Below are 17,299 nucleotides of genomic sequence, written 5' to 3' on the forward strand. Positions count from 1 at the left end.
CGTGGCTCAGCCATCATGTTTCATGCAGCGTTGGGAGGAAACATCAACGCAGGAGATGCAATAGCGCCACCAAGTGGTGTTTGACTTTGATGCTGAACGAGAAGGATCCTTTTCAAAAACTGCGGAGACTCCGGTTTGACGGGAGCGTCCATTGTCCTCAGCGGGGATAATGTAAAAAAAGTAACGTTTTTTTTGAAAGTCGTTTGCTGAAGCGACTGTAAACATTCTTTGGATTAGAACGTTGTACTTTTTCGGAGGGATTTTGGGATCTGAGCCAACCTGAGCAAAAAAAACCTTTTGGTTTTTCCAGGAGTGTCAACATGATTCTCAACCGCTTTGTTGCTGTGCTCATTTTATACTTCAAAGGTAAGTCCAACAAATAAGGAAACACGCTTTCTTCAGTCAAAATATAATTTAATTGTTCGTAAATCTTCTCGAAAAAGTAAAAAAAAAAGAAAGAAATCGTATCACGATTGCTAGCTAAAATTACTCAAACATAGAAATCCCCTCCAATCCCTGCAGTTGGGAAATACCTTCAGCTCAACAGTAATAACAACTGTATTAGATGCAGATGTGCTGAATTGTTGAGGCCACTGGATGAATGCAAATGGATTCAACTCCTCCCTTTAGGAATTAATAGCTGAATTGATGCAGCAGAATCCAGTCAAAATGAACTTAAATCGAGCTTGTAGTTGAGCTTCAGGAGCCCCTCTGCTTTGCTGACCAGGCAGTTTAATTACAGCTGGGCTCCAATCACTGCCAGTTAATTACTAAGCAGTCTTCCCTCTGGGCCAAGTGTGCAGAAGCCTCTATTTAATCCTGCAGAGATAATAGCGTGACCTGAGATCCACCCAGAAGCTCAGATGAATAGAATGTATACTGTCTTAATCTTACATACATACAAATATTTCAAAATAAATTAAAAGTAGGCTGACTAGGTCTGCAGAAAAAGGTCCCATATATTATTATTAAGCATTGGCTGCTTTGGGCTGTGGTTTTGGGAAATTTGAACAGAACTATTTTCTGACATTTTGAGACAAAAAGATTAATATATAATGAAAATAATCTTCAGTTGCAGTCCTTATTTTTTGCAAGCATTCATGAGCCAAATCCTTAAGAAACCAGTGGTTTAATCTGTAACAATGCACTTGAGCCATCAGTTAAATGAAGTAAGTATTAAAAAGCACAATATTTCCCTGTGAAATAGTAAAGTAGAAGTATAAAATAGATGAAATGGTTTAGTTAATTAAGTACCAATTATACAGTGATTGGGTGAATGGGCTTTGTTACTTTTCAGCGCTGCAGTAATGTTACCTGCATGTAATTAAAGATACTGACTTTTAACTGCCATGCATGATGTCACCTGAAGTAATGCCTCTACTTGGGCCCTGCGTAGCTTGTTTTTTTCTACCTCTGTGACTAATTCTCTGTGAGGGGGACTTGGGAAACATTAGTCTGGGGAAGTGTTACTGAGTGGAACATCGGGCTCATTATGAGAAAAAAAACGCTGACGATCGCTCTAATTTGCACATCGCTGGAACAATCTGAAGCAGCTTCCAGAGAAGAGAGAGGGGAAGTTGCATGTGAGGCGTCATTATTGTTATGATTAGAAACCGTGTTAAAAGTGAACCCTGTTTGTTTGAGGGCCAGAAAACAGAAGGGCTGAGCTGCAGCAAAGGAAGCAGCACAGGAACTGCCTTGAGATGGGGGTGGAGGTTGACAGGCTGGAAAGTTTGGCACTCAGCTCTAAACATGGAGTCATTTCTTGGGGATTGCGAAATGGATTATGAACCACAACTGCTGAGAGAGCAGGATCACAGTGAAGAGGATTCATTGTGCAGAAAGACAACATTTTGAATCAAGGCCGCAGTAACCTACAGTTGGCAACGCACGCCTTCTGCTTATTACATGGAAAGAGATGAGTAAGAGGGAAAATCTCCAAGTGAGTAATGAAAACATGCTGTGTGTCCTAACTTGTGGTGAATGTTACTGTCGATCCAAAATGCCAGAAAACACTAGACACATAAACGTGATGCGATTTAGAGGATTTCCACGTTTAAAACCCTCAGGAGTTTCTGTTAGCATCACTGATTGCAAATCCAGGTGTCGATGGACTGGAATGTTATTGAGATTGTGTGGTGAGAACCATGGTCACATAAGGATTGTTAATGGTTTGTCTGATGTTTGTTTTTTCAGCTGGCTCTGGGACCACAGTGTACGACGGCTACAATGACTTTGTAGAAGAAGACAACGCTCCTCAGCTGGACTACAAAAGTGCGTATGGAAAAACAAACACTCACTGGGGGAGTTGGGTGATGTGACAACGTAACGCCAGTTATTACACCGTTCTGCTGTCTACAATCAGATCATGTCCCTTTAACATACAGATTTGGGCTTTACTCTTTAAACACAGACCCACATTGGTGTCATTCTCCGGGTCTGACCAATGGGGAGGTGACCTGCCACTCCCCTCGAGGCCCGGCCTACAGGAGCACGTTGGGCACCCGCTGTGAGATGAGCTGCGACCGAGGATACCGACTGCTGGGGAAGAGCTCAATTCAGTGTCTCGCCAACAGACGCTGGTCTGGCACTGCTTACTGCCGCAGTATGTGGAAGTTGAGACTTTAAATTCATATTTGAGGGTGAATCTGGTGATATTCTACTTTTTCCTGATTCAAAACACACCATTGCACTGGCTAGTATGTTCCTTGATTACCGTAAACATGGACTACACCATCCTGCTGTTGTAGAATCTCAACAGTGCACAGATTATTGTGTATTAATCCACTGCTAAAAGTAGTCCCCAACAAATGCACTATTGTCTGGTGTTTGAATTACATTTGCTAAGACAGTTCCTTTGTAACAGCCATTGTTGCTTTTGGTCTTTCACAGGATTTGTTGGCAAAAATATAGACTATCATCAGCCTCATCATTTCAGATAAACTGTATATTGATGACATGACTGTTTTTCGTCCTTTTCACTCAACATACTGTATGCATTTGTGGTGGTGTTCCTTCAGAGATGCGTTGCCATGTGCTGCACCTCATTCCACACGGCAGATACAACTGCACCCAAGGCTTCATGGTGGACTCCAGGTGCGAATTCACCTGCGACCCCGGCTATCGCATCGAGGGGGAACACTCGCGCGTCTGTCAGCGCAGCGGCTCGTGGAGCACAGCACAGCCGGATTGTGAAGGTACAAATGAAGGTCTTGTTTTTGCAGATTCATAAAGCTAACCAGATGTTTGAACTCAAAAGTCTCTGTTGAACTGTCAACTAGAGGTTTAACTTACTACCGTGAAATGAACCTGAAGTCAGGCCATCTGTATTGCTGTCTAGTTTTTCATGATTCTTTCACAAGCCAGTGTGTGTGTATTTCCTGCTCCTCTGGTTTTTGGACTGAATCCAGAAATGTGGCCTGCTGTCTTACAGTCTTCATCTTCTGCTCTATGACTGCTACAGTAAGAGGAATTTCCTTCCTGCAAAATCCCTGTTTATTTCAGACACCGATCCTCCAAAGATCAAGTGTCCTCCATCCAGACTCAAGGTTGCCGAGCCTGGAAAGCTCACTGCTCTGGTGACCTGGGACACCCCGGCTGCTACGGATACGGCAGATAAATCACTTGAGTATGTCGCTCCTTTCCTTCGCTTCCCTTTCCTGCTCACCTTAAAACGCAATTAAACACTCCGCCTTCACTGCACTCGTCTCTCTGCAGTGTGATATTGGTAGGCCAGGAGCCCGGCACCGACTTTAAAGAGGGAGCGAGCATTATCCGATACAAAGTGTACGATGAAGCCAGAAACAGAGCGGCCTGCAAGTTTATTGTACGTGTTGAGGGTAAGTTGACTTATGAAATCAATTTAGATACACATTCACTCATTATAACTTGGATCACACACTGGATTTCTCATTTGCATTGTGTCCTCCTTCCAGTGAGAAGGTGTCCAGATCTACCTCCACCTATGCACGGCTACCTCACCTGCTCCGCTGATGGGAACAACTATGGTGCAACATGTGAATACCACTGTGACGGAGGACAAGAACGGAGGGGCGTATCTAGTCGCGTCTGCCAGTTCAACCGCAGCTGGGGAGGAAATGCTGCCGAGTGTGTTCGTGAGTCTGCGTGACAATTCCAATCATGCTTATGGATTTGCAACATGAACACAATACTAGGCTATATACATGTGGGAGGTATCAATGCAGGATGCAATTGCGACTTTGTGTGTTTCTAGCAATGGAGATTAAATCAGATGTAAAGACAGTCTCCGCTCTCCTGGATCAGTTCTATGAAAAGAGGAGGCTGCTGATCATGTCTGCGCCCAACATATCTGACCCAGACTACCAGCTGCAGAACATCATGATACAAGTGAGGAAAAGTTGTGCCGCCGGTGACTTCACGTGAATATTCCCTCCCAAAATGATAAGAAGTGCCGACAGAACAAGAGCCTAAAAATCAGTTTCTTGTTTTCTTTGTTTCAACCAGAAATCAGACTGTGGATTAGACCTGCGACATGTAACCGTCATCGAGCTCCTGGGCTCCCCGCCTCGAGAGACGGGTCGCATTAAAGAAAGTCTGCTCGGCTCTGAAGTCATCGAAGGTTTGAGGTAAGAGTTAGATACCTCCGCACTTGGCCTACTTGTTCAGCAGTTTTATGGCTCATCCTGTGTGTGTGTGTGTGTGTGTGTCTGGCTTCATATAACTCCCATTCTCATTAACAATAAGGGGTTGTTTCTCCCCACGCTCTTAAAATGTCAGGAGCCTTCTAATAAAAAGGGGATCCTCCGTGGAAAAAATCCACTTGAAGGATTAACACTGTTAAAAATAGCGACATCATAATTTCAGGATCGCAGGAATGGGATTTTGACGAGACTGACAGAACATCAAAAGTAAACACCTGGCTTTGGTTCTCATGAGAATCAATGAGTGAGGTATTCTTTAAAAGTCCACATTTTGCACAAAGACAAGCATGTAGGTACCAGTTTATCTCAGAAGAGAGAAAGAGATGTGTAATTGGAGTATGTGGCGCTGCTCACTTTTTCCAGACTGGAACATTTTTTCAGTCTCTCCACTGATACAAATCCCACAGCTGTGGCATGTTGAGGTACATTTAATTCAAAGCACTCTGAGAAATGTAGACAGTCAGACATCACTAAGGTAGAATAGTAGAGGGACCGGTTTACATCAGATCAATGCTCGTTAGGGCTGAAGGATATCGCCATCAATGTGAACGAGAGAGCATTTCAGAGTTTAGATTGAATGAATATTTTAATGTTAGTAATGCATTAGGTGATTGTATTATGAAGAGAATTATCACCCAACTATATTATTTTTATAAATTATATTTTCGTCACCTTTTAGCATCTTTCAGCTAATTGTTTCGGTTTTGAAAGCTGAAAGCTTTAGCGTTAAGTTGACTTTCAAAGCAACATTACCTTTTATTTGCAGTTGCATTTTTGGCCACCTCGTGAATTTTAGTTCAATTATCACTCTTCTTCTAGCTCTGCTATGGTCTCCACCAACTCCTGAGGGAAATATCTGTCTCGCGGGTGATAATCATCCGTGGATCAGTCACTACGAGCATAAATATAAATATTGCAGCTTTAATGATATCAAATTAGTGTTCCTTTAATAACCCAATGTGTGTCTCTCTCTGTAGGCAAGTGTTCAGAATCTCCAGATTCTACTTTAGCATGTTGCTGCTGGACGAGCGCGGACTGGACCGAGAGCGCTTCATCCATCCGATGGCGTCGGATGAGCTGTTCTCCTACATCGATAGCTTCCTGCTGGATGAAGAGGAGCGAGAGAGACTGGAGCTCCACAGGGACTTCTGTGACTAATTTAATAAACTTCTCCGGTTGCCACAGCGATAAACTCATTAGCTTTACCAAACACAAGATGAGGAAGGAGGACAAACAAGCAGACACCGGGTCCAGAGGGACATTAGGAGGGGAAGAAGAAGGCTGTTCCTCATGATCACTTAACACTGAAGTTCTAGCACTGTTTTCTCTCTCAAACAATCCAGCAAATGGACATCACAGCTGCAGAAAGTAAAACACATTGTTAAAATAATCACATTTTGAACTATAGATCACATGTTGGCTACATGCGGTGGATTAGTATTTTTGTCAAAGAGCCCTTGTTCTGATCTGATGTTGAACGAGAACTTAAGACGACAATCACTTCAACAACAGGCGACTGAGGAAGTCTCGAGATTGTTTTTAAATCCAGCTGGTATGGACGCTCAAGAACAGTCTTTGGGTTTAGTACAGTTTTTATTGGGTGAACAGAATATTCATGGCATTGAGGTAAACACGACTGATCACACAGTTCAAAGTTCAAAATCGACATATAAACCAGCAAACAGACAAATTCCATTCATTAAACGTAATAAAATAAGGCTTTTCATGCAACTAATATAAATATAATTTTTACAGCAGTATTACAATATGGAGCACAACTTGTTGGATACAATATCAGAAATTTTGTATAATACCAGATTAAAACGACTTGTTTCCCCACGCATCTGTGTAATTCTGTACATAAGTATGAGGAAAAAGGTGAATCATTTCAACACTTTTTCTGTGCAATAATGTATACAGCCTGAATGTTAGAAACATGAAATGACTCTGTAGGTGCTCTTAAAATCAGACCACAGTTTAGTGTTGTGATGTTTTGGCACATTGCACCAGTCCACAGTCGGGGGAGGGGGGGGGGGGGGGGGGGGGGTGCTAAAGACAAACCCCATGCAGGGAGGCAGATGTTCAGCAGGCCAGTGAGTCTGCTTACAGCCAACCAGTGTGTAGGTTCACTTCAGTCGACAAGCTTCTAGTCTGATAAAATGGCCACATAATAATAATCCACAATCTCATATTTGTCACAGCTTCTCCTCGTTAGTCTCTGGTTTCTATTGGAGGGTGCACGCCTGTGAGCAATCCTCATTTGCCCTTCACCATGGTGGAGCGCAGTGGAAGAGTGCCCTCTGCCCACGAGTCTGGGTACTGCACCATCTTCTCCCACAGACTGACTTCCTCTCCAGCTGGGTCCATTTCCACTTCTCCTGTTGTTACAGTCCCTGCTGGAGCGAAGATTACATGAATGTAAAATGAAGCGCAGAGTCTTTTTTTACTATTAATGATGGCACATTCCTTGTACTCGCTGAATTTTCACACATTGTGGAAAACAAATGGAAGCCTCGACGGTGCTTAAACAGTAATCTAAAATTAAGCGAGTCTTTCTCACAAAGGCAGAAACGCTTTGGCAATGAAATGAAAAGGGTAGACGGGGTATTAGTTTCTCTTTTTATGAAGGTTAATTCAATTTCGCTTCCCTCTAGTTTTACACCTCTAGTCTGTCTAGGGTACCAAAACCAAACGATTACTACTACAAAAAGGTTGAAGCAGTATAAATCAGGATGAACCAAGGCCAAAACAACAAACAAAAGAATCTACCTCCTCGAAAACCTTTGTGAACCAGACAAGCAAAAAGCCGTTAATTAAATCAGAATCCCTAAAATAAATGCATGCTCACCCCTGCGAATGTGGTGCCATTTACAAAAGGTGATTTACAATACTCAAGTTAACCAATAAGCCTAACAAGACCTCCCAGAATAACAATAGCAACACAATAAGAGAAATATCCAATTCATTCTCACATGAAAGCCCTGAAAGCCGGGCGCAAAAAGAATAAAGTATGTAGAGAGTTCTATCTTTTACCTTTTCTCGAGCCGAGACGAACTCCTCCCAGAAATTCGTTGCTCGACATGGCCTCTTTGTCCCACACCGTCAGCTCCAGCCACATATCCTCCAGCTGCTCCAGAGCCAGCTCCTTGTACACAAATGTGTGGTCGTAGTGGGGGTTCAGGTTCTTCTTCACAACGGCAGTCTTCTTCTTTGTGGTCTTTGCCTTAGCTGTCAACAAGTACCTGCAGAACCACAAACGTGTTTTAAAAAGAGAAATGCAATATGCCATTTTAAAACTGCAGTTTGTCACTCACCCTTTTACAAAGCTATCGGAGGTCCCTCCTGGTTTCAATGCCATCAAATTCTTTGCCTCTTTAATGAAGACATGTAGTTCTCCTCCTCCCTCACCCACCACCTTTTTCCCTGAGGAGAAGATGGACACGCTTAGAAAATGAAGGCACAAAGTGCATCAAACGCAGGCAGAGTTTCTTGTCATAGTCTTACCTTTGATTGTCTCGGTTTTTGGCTTTGTAGGCGTGACATACTTCAAGGAGATCACCAACTCTCCTTTGTACTGAGCAAACACTGAAGCAGGCCCACCAGAGGGCGACTGTTTAAGAAAGGTACACGATATTTAGGACACAAACAACAACACATACAGAGAAGCAGCCCTCGACACCAAAACCTGGCTGACACTGGATGGCTGCGGCGGCAAATTTCAATATTTGTGCGTGGAAGGAAATTGCCATTAACATAGCAAACCATATTTACAAAAGGTTTCTTTGAATTAGGGTTATTACTGATACAAAATTACGCAGATTAACAAATCATCCAATCTGTTTGAGGTTAGGAGAGTTTTCACATCATTTTTGAGTCCCCCTTAGCCTGGGTATAAAAAGTGAGCTGATGTGCATTTTGTCAGACATGATTGTGCTTTGTTGGAGCACTTTTTGTGCTCTTGTCCATTTGACAACTCGCTGACCAAGTGTTGATTGCCAGACTTTTGTTTTCTCTGAAAAATGGTACTATAATATAAAAGAATGTTGGTAACAATATTTATAATAAATATGAGTTGAACAGGTGCCGTTTCTGACCTCCAGTAGTGCTGTGCAACAATACTTTACGCATGGGTCCCCTTTTTGTTTGACAAGTTAACATGTGTGCAAACAAGGCAGGCTCTAATCCTTTAGGAAAAATAACAACTTTGCAAACATTTTAGGAGGAAGGAAAGACATTCAGCACGTTTGTTGGATCATAAGGATAAACAAACACCTTGAAGTCCTCTTCCTTGAGGTGTTTCCTCTATGTTAAATCCATCAACAAGAGGTATCCTGTGGCGTTCCCAACCTCTATTCGACTGCTTGTTAGTAAACATAACATGGTACATCCCATGTTTACTCAGTATTTTAATGCGTCTTTCATTCTGATCTACCTTCCCCATGAGAATCACGCTGTCCGTGTACGGGGAGTCGAGGTCTCGGGTGTCCAGAGCGATCTCCACCTCTCCGAGGAAGGCGTTGCGGCTGAAGCGGCCATAATGCCAGACTGATATCAAGATGGAGCGAGTGAACAGCTGACTGCGGCTGATAGGGTACTGTTAGTGGGAGAGGAGGAGGACAAGACGACAGGATTGATCAAAGGGCTGTCTCAATACTGAAACCTTCTATAATATTAATGCTCTAGTGCCAAGGGAGTTTTAAATGAATCGGATTAAAGCAGAAGATGAATTCAGATCTTATCGGAAGCGCCATTAACCATCTTAAAAATCTAAACAATTACCTTCTTCCTCTTTTACAGAGCAAATCTAAAAAAAAAACCCCGTAATTCTTCACAAATAGTTTCTTCCTGCTGCTTCCCTTTTAGCAGTATTGTTTGTCACTGTATTTAAGCAGACTACACTGGACCAAAATCAATATTTAACAGCTTTTCTTATCTTTAATGTCAATATCAATCTTATAGTCTCTGTAGGTGTAGTCATTATTTGCAGCAGGTATTGCATAAGGTCACTAATCAGGGAGTGTCATTGAGTCAACAGGATAAGGTCAACAGTTAGAGACGTGCACGCTATAAACCATCACCTTCAGTGTTTCTTCGTAGATGGGGTTGACCGTGTTTCTCTTGATGCTGGTTTTCCTTTTGCTCTGGCGAGATTTGTCAGGGAGCAGATAACATTTGACGTAACTGAAACACAAAAAAGAGAACAGCGTGACCGCTGCTTCTTTTGCCTTATTTGCTGACTAAATGCGGTGAAAATATCTGTTGACGTTCAATTTCCTGTGACGCTCAAGTAATCACCTCTGGGGGAAGAGTATCAAGACTTTTGTAAACACAGCAACTTCTTAACGACACAGATCAAAGCTGTGTTAACATCACTGAGGAGTGTGTGTGTGTGTGTGTGTGGAACCACGCGTCTGTTTCAGAGCCACAATCTGCACTCTGAAAGCCAAAATTTGAGCAAACTGTGCTTCAAATCGTGGACCTCCACATTACATCTATTTGAATATTTACGGGTGGGACAGCTGCTTCGAGGCATCGCCGTAGGCCAGCCCGTGGCACTCCTTGATGAGGACTTGGAGGCTCTGGGTGTGTTCGTTGTAGCTCAAAGAGAAGACGAGGTCTCCGCTCACCTCCACACTGTCAAAGTCTCCTGCTTCACTGTAAATGCTCATCAGGCTGCCCAGTGTGCTCTGGAGAAACATACATACACCTGACCTAAATAGATAATCATCAACAACTCCTGTGTTTGTTCCAAGATTCATTAATACCTAATATTAAGATAATGTTTGGATAGACACGCTCTACAGGTTTATTGCTGCAGATCAGAAAAAAAAACATGGAAACAAACAAATCATACATTATATATCAATGCTGAAAGGGTTAACAGAGATGGACAAACCAATTAGCAAAGATCAGGATGTTTCTGTCAATATCTGAATCCAGATTGGCCGCAGCTTTGCTTCCCCCTGTGCCTTTGGTAACTATAGAAACACTTTGGTAGACGCTACACATCAATTTCACACTTCCTAACTTGCTGCAGGATGTCCTGAGGTTACAGATGCTCGTTCAGATTATCGAACATTAGTTCCGTTCTGAGAGACATAATGAGCTGCTCTTCAAAAGAGCCTTTCGAGGACTAATGCGAGCTGTGAGAAATGTCAATACTTTACCTTTGAGCTATTCAGGCTGTAGGAGCTCGACGCGATTGTCCTTTTATGAAAGCTAACCAAGCTGTCAATATCTTCATCCTCCTCTCCGTCTTCCTGTAGCAACACAATACACATGTGAAAGCCTGATCAAAGACACAGTGGGATGTTTATCCTCAGTTTTTTTGTTGTAAGAAAAAAATAAGGCTCGTGTTATTCAGAAAACCAACAACTTATTGTTAATAGAATTATAGTCAATTTAAAAAGCAGAAAACTGTTAAACTATTTAAAACCAACTGTAAATGCCAGGCTGTAGTGATATGTCCTACAATCAGAGGATGGTCTCCATTTGGCAGTGACATTCAACGAATAACAGGAAATAAACCAGCACAGGAGAGGCAAAGATAGCATGCAGATAGCCTCAAAGACCACAATTAAATGGAGCAACTAAACAGGTTTCATTTTAGGCTTGACTGTCACTTTTTCTCTGCTCGGTTGCTGCTCGATAGCTAGATCTACGAAAACCGCCTCCTGAAGTATATCATGGTGCTGGGGATGCTGGAAAATTTGAATTGAAACTATTTTTTAAAAATGTAATCGGAGACGGATCAGCTGCGTGTTCCTACACTGAGGTTTCTTTATTATGGTGCAGAATGTAAAGAGAAAGAGACAAATGTTTTATAAAATGGCAGAATATTTCAGTTGATGGGAAAAATAAAAGAAATGACAGATTCATGACAAAACAGTTTATAAGTGTATGAAAAGCTAGATCCTTACCTGTATGTCGAGGCCCGGTACAGACTGGCTCCTGTTGCCCATCGAGGCCTCTGATTTGTCACGTACATCACGCAGATCCAGTGTCGATATATACTCTGGTATAAAACAGTCAGACCAGCAATTAAGCTGCGATACACACAATGTTTTTCATTTGGTTCTGGACGAAGAAAAACAACTGAATTGCACGAAAACTGCACATGGTAACAACAGATGCTAACCAGGTTTTGGGTCTCGTTTGATGCTCTTCTTGAAGAGTCTGTCGACATCTATCTCCGGGTTCGGGCTGACCGGTTTTACTTCTGGGGCCTGTAGTCACAGAGTCAGTCAGAACAATTTGTTTTTTTAAATGGTTTGACACAGAAACATGAACCTGTCACTTGAAAGAAGCATACGTCGTTAGCTTCCACGTTGGCGCCGTCAACGCTAACGACACCTACTTTGACTGGAGCGGTCAGACTGGAAACAGTGGACTCTGCTGGGCTGGACGGAACGAAAGAGCTCTCTCTCCTGTATGATGACACAAATCATTATTAATAACAGCTACAACATTTTACATTCAAATAGAAGTAAACTAAATGTGTCATCTTGTGTGTGTGACTCAGTGTCTCATCCCAATTACACTATCTGGCAATTGGGACATTTCAGCAAATTTTGTCTGCAACCTGTGGGTTTTAGTAGAACCCGAATAAAGATGAACAGGACAGCACTTCAATTAAGTTATTGATTCATGCCCGGACGTTTCAGGCAGATGATTACTCGGCGTGCAAGAGTTTTTCAGCAAAGCCCAAAACGTCCATGCATGAGTAAATACCTTCATTGAAGTGCTGCGCTATTCATGATTTGGGAGTTTATGCTTCTCAGGATATTCCACACCCATCTACATAATGAAGCTGAATGTGCCGATTTAATATTATGATTCTCAATTTTAACAGTGCACTCAAACTATAGGGTCAGGTGAACAAGACAACACATCTCCCTTCACAAGATCTATTGAAAACGACATAATCGGCAATCTTTTTTTCACTGCAAAGTTATTTTTTTATGTTTATCTCTCCACTTTGACACTTTTGTACCATTTTAGTGGAAACTAGGAAGTTTAGGGTTCAGGCCAACAAATCAAAATGTGTAGTAAAATTAAATTGTGAATATTCAACTTATTTATCTGATTGTTAAAAAGGATTTTCGAAACAAATTACAATGCAGTTTGTCATTAAAAATGCATTCGATTGGACTACTCCAGTACACTGACCGGCTATGGGGAAGGAGGGACAAACACTACACCTCCTGCCATTAAAGTGAGTCTTTAAAGTCAACGTGTAGTGTTTGGACGTTTCAGAATAACTTTACCTTTGCTGCTCAGGGGTCACATGGCCAGACCGAGTGCCTGCTTCACTGCTAGTTACACTGTTCTTTCCTGCAGACTCCGAGTCGCAGCGTGTTGACTTTGACCAAACTTCAAATGATTCCTTTGAAGCAATCGATCCTGAATTCTCGGTTGAATGACTGGAAATATGACACGGTTGAAATGTTCTGAATCTGAAAATCCGTTAACATTTCTTAAACTGACGAGAAGAATGACGACGCACCCTTTGTTATCCGTTATCGGATTATTCTGTCTGACCCGTGGCACAGGAATCGGAGGATCTGGGTTCATTTCAGTACTTCTCAACAGTGTTTCACGCTTCTTCCCTAGAACACAGAACAAAAGTTAAATCGCACACCAGTTACATTCCAGTGACAGAGCTGTTTACATTCCCGGTTGAACAATCGATACCCACTTCCTCTTCCTGCACTCACCCTGGGCTTTCATTTTCAGGGAGGCTCTCACGAGGTCGTGAACAGGCACCAGGGAGAAACGGTTGATCCTTTGATCGTAGAACCAGTCACCCGTTCTCTTCTTTAGATCCCTAGAATCCAACACAGTCAGGAGCACATGCTACAGTTGGTAATTGTGAGAAATGTTGACCGATAACACAAACTTAAGATTATAAATATAAGCACAATTCATGTGTGACTTTTACATATTCACGAGGCATGGATGGGCTCGGAGCTTTTCAGAATTTGTTGACAACATAAACCCTAAAGACAAACGGATTGTATCCAGACACAATTATTCTGGCAAGTTAAAGGATAAACAAAACAATCCCTTACGACTCTTTGGCACACACGTTGCACCGCCAGGATCCGTCGGGGAGGACTGCTTGGCACTTGCTGCACACATGGTGATTGCAAATCTTACACTGGCTGGAGAAAACAGTCAGTCGACTCAGAGGCTGCTGGCATCTGCCACAACTACGGTCACTGTATCTTCCACTGCCACGTTTGGCCCCTTTCCTCTTCACATCCAGCAACTCTGCCTTCAAACTCCTGAGACACAACACAAATATTAAAGAAGAGGAGAAGTTGTCCTTTGAGAAACTTCTTGAGTTGTCTAGTGACGACAAGTTATTTTAAATATTGTAACATGTTTTACATTTATACATTTCTCTGAATTAAAATAAAACATTTGTGATTTGTATGTTTTATAGTCAATAAAACTTGTTGAATAATCAATTAACAGAAATATTGTATTAACTTTTATCATGTAGGTCAAAACTCACTGGTTTCAACGTCCGTTCCGGTTCCAAATCTGAAAATCTGTCTTCTTTGAAAATATATTATTAAGAGGAAGTGCTCTGTTCTCACCGCACACGCTGCCCCTCAGCCTGTCTCAGCTCCTCGTCCCGTTGCAGCACCTCCAGGATCAGCTCCCGCTCAGAATCGGACAGGAAGCCCAGGTTGATCATGTCGGCGGCCTCGGGCATCGTGCCTTCAACCATAAACCCTCAACGTAGCTTAACTGGCTCAGCTCAGTGGTATCGAGGAGATCTCCTACAGACGAAACAAATCCTCAGGAATAAACTCTCCACTGTTTTACTACTGCAGAGGCCGTTTTAATAAGAGTAAAACAAGGAACTTGTTGACGTGATGCTCTGCAGTGATGAAGATACACACGGGCAGAAACAGCTGTGTGGTCCTCGTCAAATGACGAATAAGCGTAGAGTGAAGCCTCAGTACAGCAACTTTGTGATGGATAGTTTGAGTACAAGAGTTGTATTTAAAAAGCCTTATGTCCATCTGTCAAAAAAGGATTGCTCATGGGAATCTAGATAACTAGGAAGCAAACAGAGACTGACTCAGATGCATGTTTTCCATTTTCAAGGACAGGAATTACAGCAAACTGGCCTCATCCAGTGTTCCAAAAAAGATAGATGACTCAAAGGAACCAGGATGCTAGAGGATGAAAAACTTCCCACAGAAAGCCTCTGCCCGGGTGAAAGTTTGTTTTAAGAGAGCCAGGCAAAACAACATGAACTTAGCTACTGTGAAGGGTTCCCACCCTCTAAGTATACAGAGATCTGGGTGGAGTTCAGTAAATTCACAATTTGTTTAATCCAAATTTTATCACCAGTCATCATGGATGTATTACCAGGCCGACCTGGCACAGGTCCAGGGGCCCAAAATAGTCAGCCAAAGAGACACGAATCAACCAGGAAGAGACTCAAAATGACCACAAAGCGACATTAAACGACACACAAAGTCTACAAAGAGACCAAAGCAACTACTAAGATATGCAAAACAGCTGCAAAGAGACTCAAGACTATGAAAGGGGGGAAAACAACCATAAAGAGACACAATACAACATAAAAACAACTAGCGGTTGTAACGTCTGTCTTGCTCCATGTAGGAGAGGAGATGGGGCCTTTTGAACATCTGTGCCCATGCAGAGGCCCATTGTCTCATAATCCCCCCATGTCTGTCAGGCTCCCTTCACAAACGTTACGCTCCATTTGAAGTGGATCAAAAGAGGGGAGGAAATTGTGCCTGTTCAGTACAGAACAAGTGGGGAAAGCTGGAAGTCAAAATTGGTTTGAAAACTTTTTCCTCATTGTTTGAATGCCTGAAGCCAACTAACTGTAGCAGAAGTTCAACAATACCTGTAAGGAAACTTGATAAGGTAAAACTTAACCTTCAAGGAAATGGCGCATATATGCGTCTGCACCAGATGACAGAGATAGTGCACGAACTGGAAACATCCTTTACAAACACGAAACAATGGAGAATAAGGAAGGAATTTGTTTAAAACAAACATTGAGACATGCAACTGCAAATGTCATTGACAGAATGGATTTAACAAACGTGAAAAAGAATGCGCGTCTTGTTCTTGTAGCGCAACAAAAGTGCGATAAACTGTTATAATTCAGCCGCAAACGGCTGCGACTCCAACGGTCGAACGTTTAAAGCGTTATGTATGTACGATTTGATTATTTTACCACATGGATAAGTCTGAAATCGGCTGTTAATTAAAAGAAAAGTAGATCTACGCAATATAAATTAAATGACCCACGTACCTGTTAAAAGTCGACTTCACCACCGCTACACGGATTGCGTCACTACGGACGACAGCGAGATATTCCTGACAGAAAACACAACAAAAAGGGTTAAAAGTAGCAGACGAGCTAACAGTGCATTTAAGATTATTACATTTCCGTGTGTCCATAAACTGCTTCACTCACTTTCCTCGTTGGCTGTGCGCACATGCAGACCTGACTTTTCCACTTCGTCTTCTCCTTCTTGCCTCCCGTCTCCAAAAAAAAGTGTTGACTTTTTGTGCGCGCTCGAGGAGTCCCGAGTACCGGAAGACAAGGAAAGTTTGCAGCCGAGAGGCAGGAGCGCCTCTCCACATTTTCCATGCCAGGTGCATTTCCTTGTGCCGTGCTCACCACAGGAGGGCTGCACGTGGAACATGTGACCCATTGAAACAGTCCATTCATTTTTATTTCTGCTCACTCTACGAACGTGACCGGTAACAGTTTCAGGAAAGTGCAGGCTTTTTACTTTTGAAGGAAAAAAAAGAAGTTAAGTGAGAAAAGCAACACGTAAACAAAGAATGAGCCATTTATTGCTGTTGAGAAAATAATGCACTACAGATGGTGTGCCTGCATAAACACTGTTCCATTATTTATTATCAAGGCGTATGCAAAGTGATGGTGGAGCACATTGTTAAGCAAATAATTACCCGGCCTATAAATAGTTTTAAAGTCTCACCCAGACTTAAAACAAATCTCTGGTATCTAAGAGGTCAGTGTGAGATATTATTTCTCTCAAAAATGAATTAATAACTTCCTAGGGTCTCTTGTCCCCATTGTAAATATAATCTTATTTAAGCAGGAGAGTCTTTGTTGATTTAAATATTAATATGTGCACAACCAGGTGCCTCCATGAATTTACAGACAGAGATGAGCCTGGACACTTCTGCTGACTTTGTATTTCATTGATTAATACAGCAACTCATTGAGGCCATCACTCACTAAGAAAATCCAACTGTGTCTGTTGAATATGGCTCTTTTGACAAGTTGTGCAAAGACACATTTTGTACTTTTCACCCCGTTACCCCAAAAACAACACCAGCTGTCTTCGTAAACATGTTGGTCCACCACAACCAGAGCAGCTCCAGTGCTTTCTACTGGAGGGATGAACACCAGAAGACGTTCCCTTATTCGGCTCCAAAATCTCCCATCGCTGTTCAATTGGGGTCAGACCTGCTGACTGTGAAGGGCATATCATAGGATTCACATCATTCCCATGCTGATGAAACCATTCAGTAACTCCCAGGTATGTAAGCAAAAGGCACTCCGTCTCTCCACTCATGCAGTT

General features: G+C 42.3%; 2 protein-coding genes across 3 annotated transcripts; one reads left to right on the plus strand and one right to left on the minus strand.

The window, feature by feature from the left end:
* Positions 1–127: 127 nt before the first annotated feature.
* On the plus strand, positions 128–6,517 carry srpx2 (sushi-repeat containing protein X-linked 2). Its single transcript, XM_079268166.1, has 10 exons — positions 128–366; positions 2,197–2,274; positions 2,414–2,605; positions 3,021–3,197; positions 3,505–3,628; positions 3,718–3,839; positions 3,936–4,115; positions 4,235–4,368; positions 4,486–4,607; positions 5,660–6,517. The coding sequence occupies exons 1-10, from the start codon at positions 321–323 to the stop codon at positions 5,838–5,840; spliced, it is 1,356 nt and encodes a 451-aa protein (XP_079124292.1). The 5' UTR covers positions 128–320; the 3' UTR covers positions 5,841–6,517.
* Positions 6,518–6,697: 180 nt separating this feature from the next.
* On the minus strand, positions 6,698–16,227 carry sytl4 (synaptotagmin-like 4). 2 transcript variants are annotated; one of them, XM_079268164.1, is made up of 18 exons: positions 16,159–16,227; positions 15,994–16,058; positions 14,288–14,473; positions 13,754–13,969; positions 13,400–13,509; positions 13,189–13,291; positions 12,950–13,105; positions 12,040–12,109; positions 11,821–11,908; positions 11,603–11,697; positions 10,850–10,942; positions 10,191–10,369; positions 9,761–9,863; positions 9,115–9,276; positions 8,187–8,292; positions 7,997–8,105; positions 7,716–7,924; positions 6,698–7,075 (listed from the first exon to the last, which is right to left on the minus strand). In XM_079268164.1, the coding sequence occupies exons 3-18, from the start codon at positions 14,419–14,421 to the stop codon at positions 6,939–6,941; spliced, it is 2,070 nt and encodes a 689-aa protein (XP_079124290.1). In that variant the 5' UTR covers positions 14,422–14,473; positions 15,994–16,058; positions 16,159–16,227; the 3' UTR covers positions 6,698–6,938. The 2 variants fall into 2 exon arrangements, with proteins under 2 accessions (XP_079124290.1, XP_079124291.1); XM_079268165.1 differs by having other exon boundaries at positions 6,698–7,078.
* Between the last annotated feature and the right edge of the window lie 1,072 nt (positions 16,228–17,299).

Source organism: Melanostigma gelatinosum (genome assembly GCF_949748355.1).
Source record: "Melanostigma gelatinosum genome assembly, chromosome: 5".
In the NCBI taxonomy this organism is placed as follows: domain Eukaryota; kingdom Metazoa; phylum Chordata; class Actinopteri; order Perciformes; family Zoarcidae; genus Melanostigma; species Melanostigma gelatinosum.

Excerpts from the sequence above, each read along its gene's own strand:
- srpx2 (XM_079268166.1), top strand. The coding sequence starts at position 321 with ATGATTCTCAACCGCTTTGTTGCTGTGCTCATTTTATACTTCAAAG. Across the intron at positions 2,606-3,020 it reads TGGCACTGCTTACTGCCGCA|AGATGCGTTGCCATGTGCTG; the intron begins GTATGTGGAAGT and ends GTGTTCCTTCAG. Across the intron at positions 4,369-4,485 it reads TGCAGAACATCATGATACAA|AAATCAGACTGTGGATTAGA; the intron begins GTGAGGAAAAGT and ends TGTTTCAACCAG.
- sytl4 (XM_079268165.1), bottom strand. The coding sequence starts at position 14,421 with ATGGTTGAAGGCACGATGCCCGAGGCCGCCGACATGATCAACCTGGGC. Across the intron at positions 13,970-14,287 it reads GCTGAGGGGCAGCGTGTGCG|GAGTTTGAAGGCAGAGTTGC; the intron begins GTGAGAACAGAG and ends GTTGTGTCTCAG. Across the intron at positions 13,510-13,753 it reads AACGTGTGTGCCAAAGAGTC|GGATCTAAAGAAGAGAACGG; the intron begins GTAAGGGATTGT and ends GTTGGATTCTAG.